General features: G+C 48.8%; 1 protein-coding gene across 1 annotated transcript in view; it reads right to left on the reverse strand.

Annotated features, from left to right (window-relative positions):
* The window catches only part of cfap43 (cilia and flagella associated protein 43), a 273,825-nt gene that overhangs the window by 489 nt on the left and 255,892 nt on the right, over positions 1-17,444 (reverse strand). Inside the window, 5 exon segments of the mRNA XM_038822192.1 lie at positions 1,176-1,329; positions 4,099-4,179; positions 4,794-4,958; positions 14,883-15,042; positions 15,603-15,715. Of these exon segments, the coding sequence (XP_038678120.1) occupies positions 1,176-1,329; positions 4,099-4,179; positions 4,794-4,958; positions 14,883-15,042; positions 15,603-15,715 (673 nt within the window).

The raw sequence follows: 17,444 nt of genomic DNA on the forward strand, positions 1-17,444 counted from the left end.
TCAGCATTATTTTCCTCTGACTTTTATTTCCTCTCTGCTTCACTGCCTTTCTTAGTGGCAGGACAGAGATGGATAACTGAGCACAGGGCCTACATGTGACTCCAGTCCCACAACAATGTGATTGACTCTTCAGGGCAATTATGGATGGGCGATAAGTGCTGACCCAACCAGTGATGCCCACATTCCATGAGTGGGATATACTGGTTGGTGACAAGGACATTGTATAAACATTACTGTACCTTGCAGACTCCCAGTGCTGGCCTTGCTCAGCTGCAACCTCAGCTCATACGAGTGGGTTCAAGCCTCACTCCAGGACTTGAGAATATAATCTAGGCTGACATTCATCTGAACTTGTGGTGAGCAGTACTTCATTAATTTGTTCATTATTGTTGCTTCCTTGGTGTAGTCTGCTTATGCATTGGTTCAAATGAGCTTTAATCAACCTTAGTCCTGCACCATTAAACAAAAAAGTGGAGTTCTCCCAGTGCCCTCACTAACACTACTTCCAACCCAACTACAGAATTATGAGAGTGATTTCACAGAACAGAATAATGCTTCCTCCTCCCCTGCCCCAATATCCCTCTATTCTCTTCTTTATGTATTAAATTGTTTGGTGGACATTTACATTATATTTACTGCAAATGCACATTGTGACATTTCTGAAGGATGACATGGGCTGTAACTCTCTGGCTGTTCGGATTATCTTTTCCCGCTGGCAGCACACCCCCCCACCCATGGGTTTCTTGGCAGCCTGGGGTGGCTTCAACGGGAAATCCAATTGACAAGCGGCAGGAAGAGACAATGCCGTCGTCAGTGAACCATGCGCCGCCACCAGGAAACATGCAGCTGGGTAACCAGAGAATGCCGCACACGCTGTTTATCAAATGCCATTTCCCTTTTTTAGTTCAATCATGCAGCAGAGAGGGAGCCATCCAACTCATCACACCGGTGCCAATTAGCAATCCAGTTAGACCCATTCCCTGGCTCTTTCTCTGCAGCCCAGCAAATGTTTCCTTTTTTCAAATATTCAAATCCCCTGGGGCCATGTGCACTTTATCAGCTGTTTGTAAATGTTTGCTCACTTGTGCTCAGATTCATATTAGGTTGATTGTGACTAAGTTGTTACATTAAACCCACTGGTTTTAGAAATCAACAACACGTTGCTTTGAACTCACTGATCATCTCCTGAATATTTTGCCTTTCACTGACAGAGATGTGCTGTTCTTTCAACTGTCCATCAATCACTTTCATCTCCCTCTTCAGTTGTGAGATCTGCTTCTCCAGGTCTTTGATGATAGTCTTTCTCTTATCGATAACTTTACTGTGAAACTAAGCATAAAGTGAATCATCAAAGTCAGACAATTATCAATTTCTCCTGGAGTTACTTTAACAAACTTTGGCTGGGATTTTCTGCTGCCGTTCATGTTGGGTGGGTTCAGTGACGGGAGTGGAAAATATTGCGAGAAGTGTGAAGTTGTGTTTTATGATGGAATAAAAGCACAACACTATTTTCCCCTCCCTCTGTCAGTGATGGGCTGCACTGATTGTTCGGAACATCATATAATAAATTTAATATCATTATTAGACCTGACCACCTGTGAATCATCCCCCTGCGGCATTATGGCAGAACACTGAAGCATAACTGGTCTCTGAAGGTGAGCACCTGGTGAGCAGACCTCCCAGAGGAGCTCGGATGAGTGCAGCGCTCAAGGGCGAGCAGCTCACACACCCCCTCCCCCAGGTACAGCTCCGGTGTCCCAACACTAACCTGGCACAACCCAGACACCCCATCCTGGCACAGCCTGGGCAGTGCCTACTTGGGGTGGGAGGAGATCCCGGGTGAATTGTTTGCTTGCCGTGTACTGGGCAGCCTTTAAAAATGTCGCCCGGATCATCGAGTGGTTAGATGGTGGGCCGGGAAAATCAGAGGTTGACCCGCCAGTGATACACCATGGAAACCGTGACAATGGTGTTTCTTTTCAAATTTCTTTAGGGTTAAACACGCTTATTTCTAGGAAATGATGTATACATTTTGGAATAGATGAGGTTACTCATCTTGCTTTTGGTGGAACAATTCGGGTGGAGGCTATAAAATAAATGGCACAACCATCAGGAGCATAGAGACACAGAGAGATCTGGGCGTGCAGGTCCACAGATCCTTAAAAGTGGCAGCACAGGTGGAAATGGTAAAGAAAGCATATGATATGCTTTCCTTCAATGGATGGGGTATCGAGTATAAAAGCACGAAAATTATGTTACAGTTGTATAGAACATTGGTTAGGCCACATTTGGAATACTGGCCGGGATTCTCCCCTACCCGGCGGGGCGGGGGGGGTCCCGGCATGTCGGAGTGGAGTGAATCATTCCGGCGTCGGGCCGCCCCAAAGGTGCGGAGAATTCCGCACCTTTAGGGGCCAAGCCCTCACATTAAGGGGCTAGAGCCGCGCCGGAGTGGTTCCCACTCCGCCGGCTGGCGTGAACGGCCTTTGCCGCCACGCCAGCCGGGGCCGAAAGGACTTCGCCGGCCAGCGTAAGTCCGTGCATGCGCCGGAGTGTCAGCGGCTGCTGACGTCATACCGGCGCATGCGCAGGGGAGGCCACGGCGAAGGCGGAAGAAAAAGAGTGCCCCCACGGCACAGGCCCGCCCGCCGATCGGTGGGCCCCGATCGCAGGCCAGGCCACCGTGGGGGCACCTCCCAGGGTCAGATCGCCCCGCGCCACCCCCAGGAGCCTGCCCGTGCCGCCAATCCCGCCGGTTAGGTAGGTGGTTTAATCCACGCCGGCGGGAAAGGCCTGTCAGCGGCAGGACTTCGGCCCATCGGGGGCCGGAGAATCGCCGCGGGGGGCCCGCTGACCGGCACGGCGCTATTCCCGCCCCCACCGAATCTCGGGGGGCGGAGAATTCGGGGCACGGCGGGGGCGGAATTAACGCCGGCCCCGGGCGATTGGGGTCGGAGAATCCTGCCTACAGTGTCCAATTCTGGTCACCGCACTATCAGAAGGACATGGAGGCTTTGGAGACAGTACAGAAAAGGTTTACCAGGATGTTGCCTGGTATGGAGGGTATTAGCTATGAGGAGAGGTTGAATAAACTGGGATTGTTCTCACTAGAGAGATGGAGGCTGAGGGGCGACCTGATAGAAGTTTATAAAATTATTAGGGCTATAGATAGGGTGAAATGTTAGAGGCTTTGTCCCAGGGCGGAAATGACAATTACAAGGGGGCACAAGTTTAAGGTGAGGAGGGAATGGTTCAGTGGAGATGTGCGGGGCAAGTGTTTTACACAGAGGGTGATGGAGGCCTGGAATGCACTGCCAAGTGAGGTGGTTGAGGCAGATATGTTAGCGACCTTTAAGACTTATCTGGATAGGCACATGATGGGGTAGAGAAGGATACAGGCGGTCTAGATAGTACACGTGATCAGCGCAGGCTTGGAGGGCCGGAGGGTCTGTTCCTGTGCTGTATTGTTCTTTGTGCAGACTGATGGCAGTTTCTTGGAATGGAAAATATGGAAACAGGCCATTTAGACACTCAGTTCTATGTCGGTATTTTTGCTGCATATGAGCTTCCTCTTATTCTGAATTACCTCCTTATTAATAGATGCTATTTCTATCTCCCTCTAACAACCTAGTTTCCTCTTAAATGCATCTATGCTATTTGGCACAATCACTCCCTGTGTCAGTAAGTTCCACAGTCACATCACTCATATGCAAAGATATTTCTCTGAATTCCCTGTTGGTTTCAATCAGTGACAGTATAGCCCCTAGTTTTGGATTTACTAATAGAAACATCTACACCACGTGAATTTTATCAAACCCTTTTGTAACCTTAAAGACCCTTATCGGGTCAACTCTCAACATGATCGATTTTTCCTGTTAATATCTCTCAGGATGAGCTCTGGATTAAAGTGTTTCTTCAATGATGATGAAAATTGAATTCATGTCAGAGTTGACGGAGACCTGTCTTTGTGGGCTCGCTATTATTCCTCCATTTCTTAAAGAGAGAACTTTAAGACGGTTTAGGAATTGGTGGCGCACCTCTCCTGCATTCAGGCGAGACTGCCTTTCACTAGCTACAGGAGAATCTCGTATAGATTACCTTCTCTTGACCTTCGATTGAACGCTCCATTCCCATGATGTCTGCATTCATGTGAGCCTCATAATTAGCCTCTCTTAGATACTAGGAAAGAACAAACCAAACAGCGTTAGTCATTAAGAGGGGAAAGATCTAGCCCTGGAAATCCTCCTTTGTGCTGCAGCAGACAGATGTGTTGTCCTTTTCCAGAGGTAGAACTGTTTCATTTTCTCATTGTGTGTCCTGCATTGGTAATTCAGGAATAGCATACTTTGACAGACATCCAGCTATACCTGCACCCTAGTGGGATTAAGCCGCTCAAGTAGAATTTTCTTGGCAGGTCAGACTTGAACTCCAGTATTTATGGCTTCCAATCAAGAGAGTTTCTCATTCGCTGGGGCCTCCCTTTTGGGAGCATTTCCCTGGCCCTGGAGGCTCCCAGTCTGGAGACATTCCCCAGTCCCAGGGTCTCCCGTTTAGCGTTTCCCTCGATCCTGGGGCTCCCGGTAGAGAGAGATTCCCCAGTCCCATGCCTCCCAGTCAGGAGACTTTCCCCATCCCCTGGGAGTTTGCAGTTGGGAGAGTTCTCCAGGTCCCTGGAGACTGTCAGGTGAGTTTCCCAGTCCAAAGGGGCTTCCTGTCGGGAGAGGTTTCCCAGCCTTTGGGGGCTCTCTGTGTCTCAGACAGGTTAGATTTGCTGGTGTGAAGTTAGTCATTACCATCTGTGCCTGTTTGGTGATCCTCAGTTTCAGGATATCCCGGATCTTGTTACGTAAATCATCCATCTGCATCAGCATCTTCTGGCACTCCCACTCCACCTGCACAATTTTTTTCCTGAAGTCTTTGCATTCCACCATACTGGCTACTTTCCTTTCTCCTAATAACTGGATAACAGTAAATAAATGATCAGACACTAATCCCAGAAAGAACTTTTAGCCAGATTACAAAGTATAAATGAGAATACAGCTGACCCTTTAATTAAATCCCTCCCTCCTCAACACAATCCACTCACCTCTTTCATTGCCCAGATCTATTCTCCCACTCCCGTAGCAGATGCCTATTCCTCTGGGCATCAATGCTGACCTTTCCTTTTACCAGTTCTCCCGAGGTTTCCTTCAAGTGCAGTCACAGTTTCATTTAAAATAGTGTTCAGTATCAATCTGCTCATTCTACAAGGGTCCCTCCTTTGCCTCCGTTCTAAGCTTGAAAATCACAAGTTGGCCCTGGCTCAGCCAGGTTCTGCACTGCCTCCAGCGTTTGGACAGATAGGCTTAAAAAATCAGGAACAAATGAATTCCCATCAGAAACACAAGGTCTGGGGTGAAATCCACCCTGGCGAATATGGAATTAGGTGTCAGCATGAGCTATTAATTTTTTAAAAATTCATTTACGGGATGTGGTTGTCGCTGGTTAGGTCAGCATTTATTTCCCATCCCCAGTTGCCCTTCAGAAGGTGGTTGTCAGTTGCCTTCTTAAACGACTGCAGTCTTTCATGTGTAGGTACACACACTGTGCTGTTAGGGAGGAGTTCCAGGATTTTGGCCCAGCAACAGTGAAGGAACGGCGATATATTTCCAAGTCAGGGTGGTGAGTGACTTGGAAGAGAGCCTCCAGATGGTGGGGTTCCCAGGTCTCTGCTGCTCTTGTCCCCGACAGCAGTAGTCGTGGATTTGGAAAGTGCTGCCCATTGAACCTTGGTGAGTTCTTGCAGTGCATGTTGTAGATGGTACATACGGCTGCCGCTGATCATCGGTGGTGGAGGGTTTGAATGTTTGTGGAAGGGGGAGCAATCAAGCGGGTCCCCTGCCCCACTGAGTGGATACTGCACCATATATTGGCGTGCCGGTCAGTCTCAGCCGAATTCTGCGAACCTCAGGTCCTAGCACCCAACCGGGGCCACTCAGCCGGATGGGGAATTCTGAACGCCTTGACACTGGGGGGTGTGGGGGGTTCCTTGGCGGTCAACGATCGGAATTATTTTATTTGTGGCCTTACCATCCTGGGAAATGAGACCTTGGGGGCCCTCGGGGCAATAACCAGGGAATTATCTCAACTCAGGTTGTTTGCCATGCAGAACCGGTATGTTCTTGACTATCTCGCCTGCATCTTTGTGGGCATGGTCATCCTTAAATGCGTGATGGGTAAAATGCAGGGTGCGGTGGAACAGATAGCCGCCCCTAGAGTCTTGACTGTTAGGATCCACGAGCATGCAGCGGCCGATGGGGTGCTGCAGTAGGATTTAGAAATGCAGCAACAAGTTTTCTTAGTTGAAGGGCCATAACTACAGCTAGGAATGATGGGTTAAGGAGGGAATGAGAAAGCAGACAGTAGGACCCTGAGGGTAATATGTTCACAGACAGAACAAAGGAGCAGAGCAGAGCAACGCATGGCTCGGGGGATGGTAACCTCGTGGCGAGCATGGTGAAAAGGATGCTGGGGTTACAATGCAAAGTGACCAATTAGGATATAGGGCCAGGATGCTCCTGGATGCTAGCAGAAGGCAGTATGTGTGTCCTGTAGCTCTATGGATTGATGCAGCCTTGCAAGTTAGTTATTATTAAATGATATGATACCTGCAAATCCATCTCAGATTTTATTGAATCTAGACTGACAGCAAATTAACCAGGAATTAACACTTTGTCCTGGGTCGTGTTGAGCTTCTTGAATGTTGTTGGAGCTGCATTCATCCAGGTAAGCGGAGAGTATTCGAACACACTCTTGAGTTGTGCCTTGTAGATGGTGGGCAGGCTTGGGGGTCAGGAGGTGAGTTACTCGCAGTAGGAGTCCTAGCCTTTGATCTGCCCCAGTAGCCACACTATTTATATGACTAGTCCAGTTCAGTTTCTGATCAATGGTGTTATGGGCCAGGGTTTAGAGAACCCCAAAGTGTATCCTGGAGTTCGCCTGACCCACAACCTTTACTAGATTGTGGTACGAGGAGCACACAACCCACTCTACAGGTGTGGTACAGCAGAAATGGAAAAGTATTTTTTTAAAGCAAAACAATGTTTATTCTATGAACTCAAATTAACCTTTTTAAAATATTGTGAACATCTTCACAACCAATAATTCAAATACAACCCCCAAAGAATACAACACTAAGTAATCCTTTAAGCTTTCCTTTTAACATCCGTAAGACTTAAAACACCTTTTACCAGAAGCACATCAGGTTAAAGTCACTACTGTTATTAGTTTTAAATCACCAGGATCGATTTACAGTCTTTAGATTACAGAGAGACTCTAATACACCTTCTAGCTGTGATTGCAGCTATACAGCTCTGAAAATGAAACTAAAACACACCCTGCAGCAAACAGCCTAAAACGAAAGTAAAAAGTGACAGACAGCCCAGGTCCACCCACTCTCTGACATCACTGCAGTAATAAACACCCATTTCTTAAAGGTACTCTCACTACAGACACTTAGAAACACATCCATTTATAAACACCCTTTTCTTAAAGGTGCTCTCACATGACAATGGTAACCCCCAGGAGGTTGATTATGGAGGATTCAGCGATGGTAATGCTATTGAACGTCAAGGGCCGATCATTTGATTCTTTCTTATTGGAGATGGTCATTGCCTGGCACTTGTGTAGCATGAATGGAACTTGCCACTTGTCAGCCCCAAGCCTGGATATTGTCCTGCTCTTGCTCCATTTAGACATGGACTGCGTCATGATCTGAGGAGTCACGAATGGTGTTGGCCATTGTGCAGTTATCCGCAAACATCCCACTTCTGACCTTATGATGGAAGAAGGTCATTGATAAAGCAGCCAAAGATGGTTGGGACTAGGACACTACCCCGAGGAACCCCTGCAGTGATGACCTGGAGCTGAGATGATTGACCTCCAACCACCACAACCATCTTCCTTTGTGCCGGGTCTGACTCCAACCAGCGGAGAGTTTCCCCTGATTCCCATTGGCTCCAGTTTAGCTCGGGCTCCTTGAATCCACACTCGGTCAAATGCTGCCTTGATGTCAAGGGCAGTCACTCTCACCTCACCTCAATTCAGCTCTTTTGTCCATGTTTGAACCAAGGCTGTAATGAGGCGAGGAGCTGAGTGACCCTGGTAGAACGCAAACTGAGCACCCGCAGAGCAGGATACTGCTGAGTAAATGCTGCTTGATAGCACTGTTGATGATTCCCTCCGTCACTTTGCTGATGATGGAGAGTAGACTGATTGGGCGGAAATTGCCTGGATTGGATTTGCCCTGTTTCTTGTGTACAGGACACACCTGGGCAATTGTCCACATTGCTGGGTAGAGGCCAGTGTTGTCAATGGTGTGGGGTGTGAGCTGTAATTGACTAGTGACTGTTGTCCCACTGATACACCTGACCCCAATTATCTTAATTCTAGTTGATTCTATTAGAATAACATAAGAACTAGGAGCAGGAGTCGGCCATCTGGCCCCTCGAGCCTGCTCTGCCATTCAATTAGATCATGGCTGATCTTTTGTGGGCTCAGCTCCACTTTCCGGCCCGAACACCATAACCCTTAATCCCTTTATTCTTCAAAAAACTATCTTATCTTTATCCTGAAAACATTTAATGAAGGAGCCTCAACTGCTTCACTGGGCAAGGAATTCCATAGATTCACAACCCTTTGGGTGAAGAAGTTCCTCCTAAACTCAGTCCTAAATCTACTTCCCCTTATTTTGAGGCTATGCCCCCTAGTTCTGCTTTCACCCGCCAGTGGAAACAACCTGCCCGCATCTATCCTATCTATTCCCTTCATAATTTTATATGTTTCTATAAGATCCCCCCTCATCCTTCTAAATTCCAACGAGTATAGTCCCAGTCTACTCAACCTCTCCTCGTAATCCAACCCCCTCAGCTCTGGGATTAACCTAGTGAATCTCCTCTGCACACCCTCCCGTGCCAGTACGTCCTTTCTCAGGTAAGGAGACCAAAACTGAACACAATACTCCAGGTGTGGCCTCACTAACACCTTATACAGTTGCAGCATAACCTCCCTAGTCTTAAACTCCATCCCTCTAGCAATGAAGGACATTGCCTTCATTCGCCTTCTTAATCACCTGTTATGCTGATTCTGGCAGGAATGGCAGGAAAAGCAGAGAGTAGCTCACTGGCTGTTCTGGCAGGGGAATTTGAACATTTGCAGCCAGTCTCTGCCCAGGCCTGGGTCCTAGTTCTTGTACAACATTTGGGGAGTCGGACAGTCTTCTGCCCGTGGGGGCCGGGATCACGGTGATTCCTACGATTCATAGAGGCTCCCCCATGTACATGGCTAGCTTGGCCATTGGGTATGATATCTGGTCAGAGGCACCTGAAGGTCTGTTCACCTATAATGGAGACAGCGGCTCCTGTGTTCATTTCCATTTCCGGGGGGGTCACCGTGGACCTGGAGTTTAATTTTGGGTGGGGTAACTTTGAGGGCAGTGATGCAGTTCATGCTTTCTCTGGGGTGAGCACAGTAAGAAGTCTTACAACACCAGGTTAAAGTCCAACAGGTTTGTTTCAAACACGAGCTTTCGGAGCACGGCTCCTTCTTCAGGTGAATGGAGAGGTAGGTTCCAGAAACATTTATATAGACAAAGTCAGAGATGCCGGACAATGCTTGGAATGCAAGCATTTGTGGGTAATCAAATCATTACAGTTCCAGGGAGAGGCTACCATCGACACCGCAAACTGCTGGCTCAAAGTGGAGAGGATCTCCAGGAAGATCGCGCATATAGACACTGACATTAAGTTTCTACAAGGATCCAAAAAAGCAGACAAGATCCCGAAAGGGCTACAGATCACAAACCCACTCAAGTCGACCTACAACACAGACTACGCTGAAAGACTCTGCCGCCGCACCTCTGTCACACTCCTCAACCACCTCGTACACCAGCTCTACAGCAGTCGACGCAACCTGGAAACCAAGATAGAGGCCATATTCTCAACTTGCGCTCAGGACACAGCTGACCAGCTGCGTAACTCCGGCAAACAGATGAGACAACGATACTGTGCCACCTATATGCACACCAAGAACAGGAAGCTTGAGAAACTCGGCATCACCACCAGCAGCAACCAAGCCTCCCCCAGTACCACAGTCGAAAACAATACAGGGAAATCTATTGTCAACTTGTCAGACTACACCCTTCAACCAGACGAAATCAAAGTCCTCAGCAGAGGGCTCAATTTCTGCACCACCACCAAAATGGACCCCATCTGTCTTACGGCAGACACGGAGGAATTCATCAGGCGAATGAGGCTCCGGGAATTCTTCCACAGACCCCAAGAGGCCGACAGCGAACCCAAGGAGACGACCAATGAACCGGAACAGCCGACCGCGAGATCTGCGGTGCAGCAACCGAAGAGGAAAGAGTCGAATTGGACCCCTCCGGAAGGCCGCTGCCCGAGACTCGACATGTATGCTCAAGCCGTCAGGAGTCGTGTCAATGCCAGATTCATCAGTCGCATTCACAGGGCAGCCCCGAACGTCACCCAAGTACAACGCAACGCCATCCACGCTCTCAAAACCAACCGCAACATCGTCATCAAACCAGCAGGCAAAGGAGGGGCCACCGTCATACTGAACAGAACGGACTACTGCAAAGAAGTGTATCGACAACTCAACAACCAGGAACACTACAGACAGTTACCCGCAGATCCAACCAAGGAACACATCCGCCAACTCAACAGACTGATCAAGACCTTGGATCCAGATCTTCAGAGCACCCTACGTGCTCTCATCCCACGTACTCCCCGCATTGGGGATCTCTACTGCCTCCCGAAAATACACAAGGCCAACACACCAGGCCATCCTATTGTTTCAGGAAATGGGACCCTGTGTGAAAACCTCTCTGGCCACATCGAGGGCATCTTGAAACCCATCGTACAAGGTACACCCAGCTTCTGTCGCGACACGACGGACTTCCTACAGAAACTCAGCACCCATGGACCAGTTGAACCAGGAACATTCCTCGTCACAATGGATGTCTCGGCACTCGACACCAGCATCCCCCATGACGACGGCATTGCTGCAACAGCCTCAGTCCTCAACACCGACAACTGCCAATCTCCAGACGCAATTCTGCAACTCATCCGCTTCATTCTGGATCACAACGTCTTCACCTTCGACAACAAATTCTTCATCCAGACGCACAGAACAGCCATGGGGACCGAATTCACACCTCAACATGCCAACATCTTCATGCACAAGTTTGAACAAGACTTCCTCACCGCACAAGACCTTCAACCGATGTTATACACCAGATACATCGATGCCATTTTTTTCCTTTGGACCCATAGCGAAGAATCACTGAAACGACTACACGATGAGATCAATAAATTCCATCCCACCGTCAGACTCACCATGGACTATTCTCCAAATTCAATTGCATTCTTGGACACACTCATCTCCATGAAGGACGGTCAGGGGCAGCACGGTGGCCTAGTGGTTAGCACAACCGCCTCACAGCGCTGAGGTCCCAGGTTCGATCCCGGCTCTGGGTCACAGTCCGTGTGGAGTTTGCACATTCTCCCCGTGTCTGCGTGGGTTTCGCCCCCACATCCCAAAAAAAAAAAAAAAAATGTGCAGAGTAGGTGGATTGGCCATGCTAAATTGCCCCTTAATTGGAAAAAATAATTGGGTAATCTAAATTTATAAAAAAAAAAAAATGAAGGACGGTCACTTCAGCACTTCGCTTTACCGCAAGCCCACAGACAACCTCACGATGCTCCACTTCTCCAGCTTTCACCCAAAACACATTAAAGAAGCCATCCCCTATGGACAAGCCCTCCCTATACACAGCATCTGCTCAGACGAGGAGGAGCGTAACAGACATCTACAGATGCTGAAAGATGCCCTTGTACGAACGGGATATGGCGCTCGACTCATCGATCGACAGTTCCACCGCGCCACAGTAAAAAACCGCACCGACCTCCTCAGAAGACAAACACGGGAAACAACTGACAGAGTACCCTTCGTCGTCTAGTACTTTCCTGGGGCGGAGAAACTACAACATCTTCTTCGCAGCCTTCAACACATCATCAATGAAGATGAACATCTTGCCAAGGTCATCCCCACACCCCCACTACTGGCCTTCAAACAACCGCGCAACCTCAAACAAACCATTGTTTGCAGCAAATTACCCAGCCTTCAGAACAGTGACCACGACACCACACAACCCTGCCAGGGCAATCTCTGCAAGACATGCCAGATCATCGACATGAATACCACCATTACACGTGGGAACACCATCCACCAGGTACGCGGCACATACTCGTGCGACTCGACCAATGTAGTCTACCTCATACGCTGCAGGAAAGGATGTCCCGAAGCGTGGTACATTGGCGAGACCATGCAGACACTGTTACAACGAATGAACGGGCATCGTGCGACAATCGCCAGGCAGGAATGTTCCCTTCCAGTCGGGGAACACTTCAGTAGTCAAGGGCATTCAGCCTCTGATCTCCGGGTAAGCGTTCTCCAAGGCGGTCTTCAGGGCACGCGACAACGCAGAATTGCCGAGCAAAAACTTATAGCTAAGTTCCTCACGCATGGGTGCGGCCTCAACAGGGATCTTGGATTCATGTCACATTACATCCACCCCCCACCATCTGGCCTGGACTTGCAAAATCCTACCAACTGTCCTGGTTTGAGACAATTCACACCTCTTTAACCTGGGATTACCCCTATCTCTGGATCTGTAATGATTTGATTACCTGCAAATGCTCGCATTCCAAGCATTGTCCAGCATCTCTTTTTTTTTAAATTTAGATTACGCAATTATATTTTCCAATTAAGGGGCAATTTAGCGTGACCAATCCACCTACTCTGCACACTTTTGGGTTGTGGGGGCGAAACCCACGCAGACACGGGGAGAATGTGCAAACTCCACACAGACAGTGACCCAGGGCTGGGATTTGAACCTGGGACCTCAGCGCCGTGAGGCGGTTGTGCTAACCACTAGGCCACCGTGCTGCCCTGTCCAGCACCTCTGACTTTGTCTATATAAATGTTTCTGGAACATACCTCTCCATTCACCTGAGGAAGGAGCAGTGCTCCGAAAGCTCGTCTTTTGAAACAAACCTGTTGGACTTTAACCTGGTGTTGCGATGTTGTTTATCTCGCATACCAGTCGGTCCCGTAGCTTCTCCGGCAGGGATGATCCTGCCTGACAATGTTCTGCCAGTTGCCTGAACTTGATCAGGATATCCATTACGGGTTCTCCAGGGATTCCTGCGGCCGTATTAAACCTGTAGCACGTGAGAGTTACCGGTAGTCTTGGGTTGTAGTGGTTTGTCATTAAGTCCAGCAGCTCAGTAAAAACTTTTGAATCCAGGGCTGCTGGGTAAGTCAAACTTTTAATGATGCTGAAAATCTGGGCTCCACAAGTGGTCAGAAGGAGTGCCTTTTGTTGGTCGTTACCTTCTATGCTATTTGCACAAAAGGTGTATTGGGGTCAATCCTCCATACCCGCATCGTATGGCTCGACTTTCCCAAATATCAACATTCCCAGATTCTATGATTCCTTATTGGAGTTGTATTTTTGATGTAGGGCTGTCCAAAGCCCCTTTCTTGCTCCTTATCTTCAGTTTAGTAATCCAGGAGACACGAAGAGGAAGGTTGAAAGAGATTTATTCTGAACGGAAAAGTAAAGCCGCCCGCGCAGGTGCAGTACAATTGTCCCAGCCTGGGACTAACGGAATATTCGGTCTGGCATTTAAAGGGCTCAGTAATAAGTCTCAGCTGGGCAGGTCTCTAACCGTTACCATGGTAACTCGTACTTGATGAGCCTCACGGGCAGATTCCGTGGTCCTTGTGAGGGTCATCACAAAGGCTATCTCAATGGCCTTTTTCAGATCTAGATTGGGTGGTGCCAGTATTTATTTTGAGTTGTGACATTGTTCATTTCACACACCAATCCATCACGCAGCATCTCGGTCGGAGACGAGTACTGCACCAAAATCCACACCTCTCAGGGAATTCTCCCTGCTGCAATAAAACAGTATCGTTGGAGGATGATTGATGGCTTTGCATCATAAAGATTTCACACTTTGAGCTCATTGAAAGTTTTGGAGTCCGGGCCTTTGGGTGAGTTGGACGTTTTATGTTGTTAAACATCGGGACCCCACATGATGTCAGGAGGATCACCTGATTCTCATCCTCTACTATGTTGTTGGTGTGAGAAAATAGCACATACGCTCGGCATACTGGGCCCAGTCCTTTACGTTGGCATCGTATGGCTCGGGTTTACCTTCGAATACCATTTCTAGGTCTGTTTTATTTTCTTCACAGAGAGCTGTTTTTTTTTAATTTAAAGTATCCAATTCATTTTTTCCAATTAAGGAGCAATTTAGTGTGGCCTATCCACCTACCCTGCACATCTTTGGGTTGTGGGTGTGAGACCCACACAGACACGGGAGAATGTGCAAACCCCACACGGACAGTGACCCATGGCCCGGATCGAACCCGGGTCCCCGGCGCCGTGAGGCAGAAGTGCTAACCACTGTGCCACCGTGCTGCCTCCAGAGAGCTGTTTTCTAACGAGTCCCCATCGGACGAGCGTCCGGCCTTCTAATACGGGAAATGATACTCCACCAGCCCCACGGGGAGAACAATTAGCGATTCACCGTGGTCTTTGTGGGGTTATAACAGAAATGTAGGTTTCTCTCAGACTGATGTACAGCTGGTGGCATTGGTCACAGTCCGAACATATTGGGATGAACTGGCCCCAAACCCCTCCTGTTACTGTATCTTAAGCTTCCTATAAACCACAAGGTGGTTGTTCCGGAGCGTGAAGCAGGGTCTAACTCACTGCTGTCATGTCAGATAGAAGAGCAGAACTGGTTAGTTACCTGAATAGTGCTGTTCAGATCCTCCACAACACCCTTGTGCAGGAGAATGGAACTGGAATAGTCGGGGATGAAGTCGCTGCTCTGTACCTCCACCTGCCCTTGTTTTAATACAAGTTGTACCATCAGATTCAGCTGGAACTGTGCTTTGACCTCCCGCAGACTGTTCAGAGGGTGAGGGGTAGAGAGAACACAACTTAAACACTTGGCATCATCAACAAAGGCTATTAGAACAATATGTTACCCTTCAATGAACTTTCCCCACAATAAAAGAATGTACTTGCATTTCTATAGCGCCTTTCCTCACCTCAGCAAGTGTCAAAGCTCTTTACAGACAATTAAACACTTCTGAAGTGTAGTTACTGTTGAAATGCAGGAAATGCAGCAGCCAATATGCACAAAGCAAGATCCCACAAACAACAACATGATAATTACCCAGATATTCCTCTCAGTGTTATGGGTTGGGGGATAAATTGTCCCTGTTTTCGAATAGTCGCCATGGGATCTTTTACGTCCACCTAAGAGAGTAGATGGGACCTTGGGTTAACATCTCATCCTCCCTCCCTCACTGCGCTAAAGTGTCAACCTAAATTATAGGTTCAAATGTCAAGAGTGGGACTTGTAATCACGGCCTCCAAACTCAGAGAGTACTACTCCAACATTGGGCAGCTCTTTGATCGAAACAACCCGTTTGCCAATTGCTGAATGTAAAGTGGGACTGACTTGTTGAGTTCTTGGCTAAGGTTGTTGATGTACTGCGCGCTATGTTCATCCTCCTCCATTCTTCTTTGAAGAAACATCTGCATCTCTGCCAGAATCATCGATTTTACTTTCACCTGAAAAGGAGCAGAGCGAGTGATTATCGCCAAGGCAACAAGAGCAACCCGTTCCAGAGACTGCAGGAAACAGCGGAGGACCTGGGATGTGCTACACAACAACCTTAGGCTTTGGTGAAAGGTAAAACGAGGATTGAGCACCACGAATGCCTGTGGTTCAGGGGAAACTGCTTGTGTTGTGTCTATAATCTGTTGGTGTTCTACTGAGCTCATTGTGGCAGTGAGAGAACCAACATTAACACTTGTCACTCACAGGCAGCTGTGTGTGTGTCTTACAGTCATCATTACATCCCCTGCATGTGACTGATAAGGTCCCGACTAGATGATAGCACAGGCTGACAGTGAGTCCTGTTACCTACAAGCAAATTATTCTCTTGTACCGACCCCGCTATGCTTCAATTCCTTTATGAAAATAAATTTAGAGTACCCAATTCTTTTTTCCCCAATTTAGTGTGACCAATCCACCTACCCTGCACATCTTTTGGGTTGTCGGGGAAAATGTGCAGTGACCCAGGGCCGCGATCGAACCCGGGTCCTCAGCGCCGTGAGGCAGCAGTGCTAACCACTGAGCCACCGTGCTGCCTTATCTCCAGCTCCTAATTCCAGAATCTGTAGACCAGCTGCAGTGAGGGATGGAATATCTCTCAGGGAATTCTGTGAAACAACATAGGAGCGGGCAGAGAAACATGGAGGAGCCATTCAGCCCCTCCAGCCTGTTCTGCGAGCAGACAGATCAACTCCATTTACCTGGTTCTGTAATCTTCACACAAGAGAAATCGCAGTCTCACAATTCTCCCTCGCCTCTTTGTACTGGACTCGCCCACCAGAGGAAATAGTGCCTTTCTATCCACTTTATCATCTTAAACACCTCCATATCTCACCCCCATTACCTTCCATTTCCCCATCATCTCTTCGCAACCAGCCTAATCTCCAACCCCCCAAGACAATACAAGCTTAGCCTGTGTTTATTCCTAATCATTCTTGTGAATTGGTGCTGCACCCGAGTCTGAACATATCCACTATAGTGTCAGCGCTATCTGCTCAGCTGGATGGGCCTGGGCTGTATCTGATCAGCTGGATGGGCCTGGGCGGTATCTGCTCAGCTGGATGGCCCTGGGCTGTATCTGCTCAGCTGGATGGCCCTGGGCTCTATCTGATCAGCTGGATGGCCCTGGGCTGTATCTGCTCAGCTGGATGGCCCTGGGCTGTATCTGCTCAGCTGGATGGCCCTGGGCTCTATCTGATCAGCTGGATGGCCCTGGGCTGTATCTGCTCAGCTGGATGGCTCTGGGCTGTATCTGCTCAGCTGGATGACCCTGGGCTGTATCTGCTCAGCTGGATGGCCCTGGGCTCTATCTGATCAGCTGGATGGCCCTGGGCTGTATCTGCTCAGCTGGATGGCCCTGGGCTGTATCTGCTCAGCTGGATGGCCCTGGGCTGTATCTGCTCAGCTGGATGTCCCTGGGCGGTATCTGCTCAGCTGGATGGCCCTGGGCTGTATCTGCTCAGCTGGATGGCCCTGGGCTCTATCTGATCAGCCGGATGGCCCTGGGCTGTATCTGCTCAGCTGGATGGCCCTGGGCTGTATCTGCTCAGCTGGATGGCCCTGGGCTGTATCTGCTCAGCTGGATGGCCCTGGGCTGTATCTGCTCAGCTGGATGGCCCTGGGCTCTATCTGATCAGCTGGATGACCCTGGGCTGTATCTGCTCAGCTGGATGGCCCTGGGCT

This window comes from Scyliorhinus canicula, chromosome 16, assembly GCF_902713615.1.
Source record: "Scyliorhinus canicula chromosome 16, sScyCan1.1, whole genome shotgun sequence".
NCBI classification, from domain to species: Eukaryota; Metazoa; Chordata; class Chondrichthyes; order Carcharhiniformes; family Scyliorhinidae; genus Scyliorhinus; species Scyliorhinus canicula.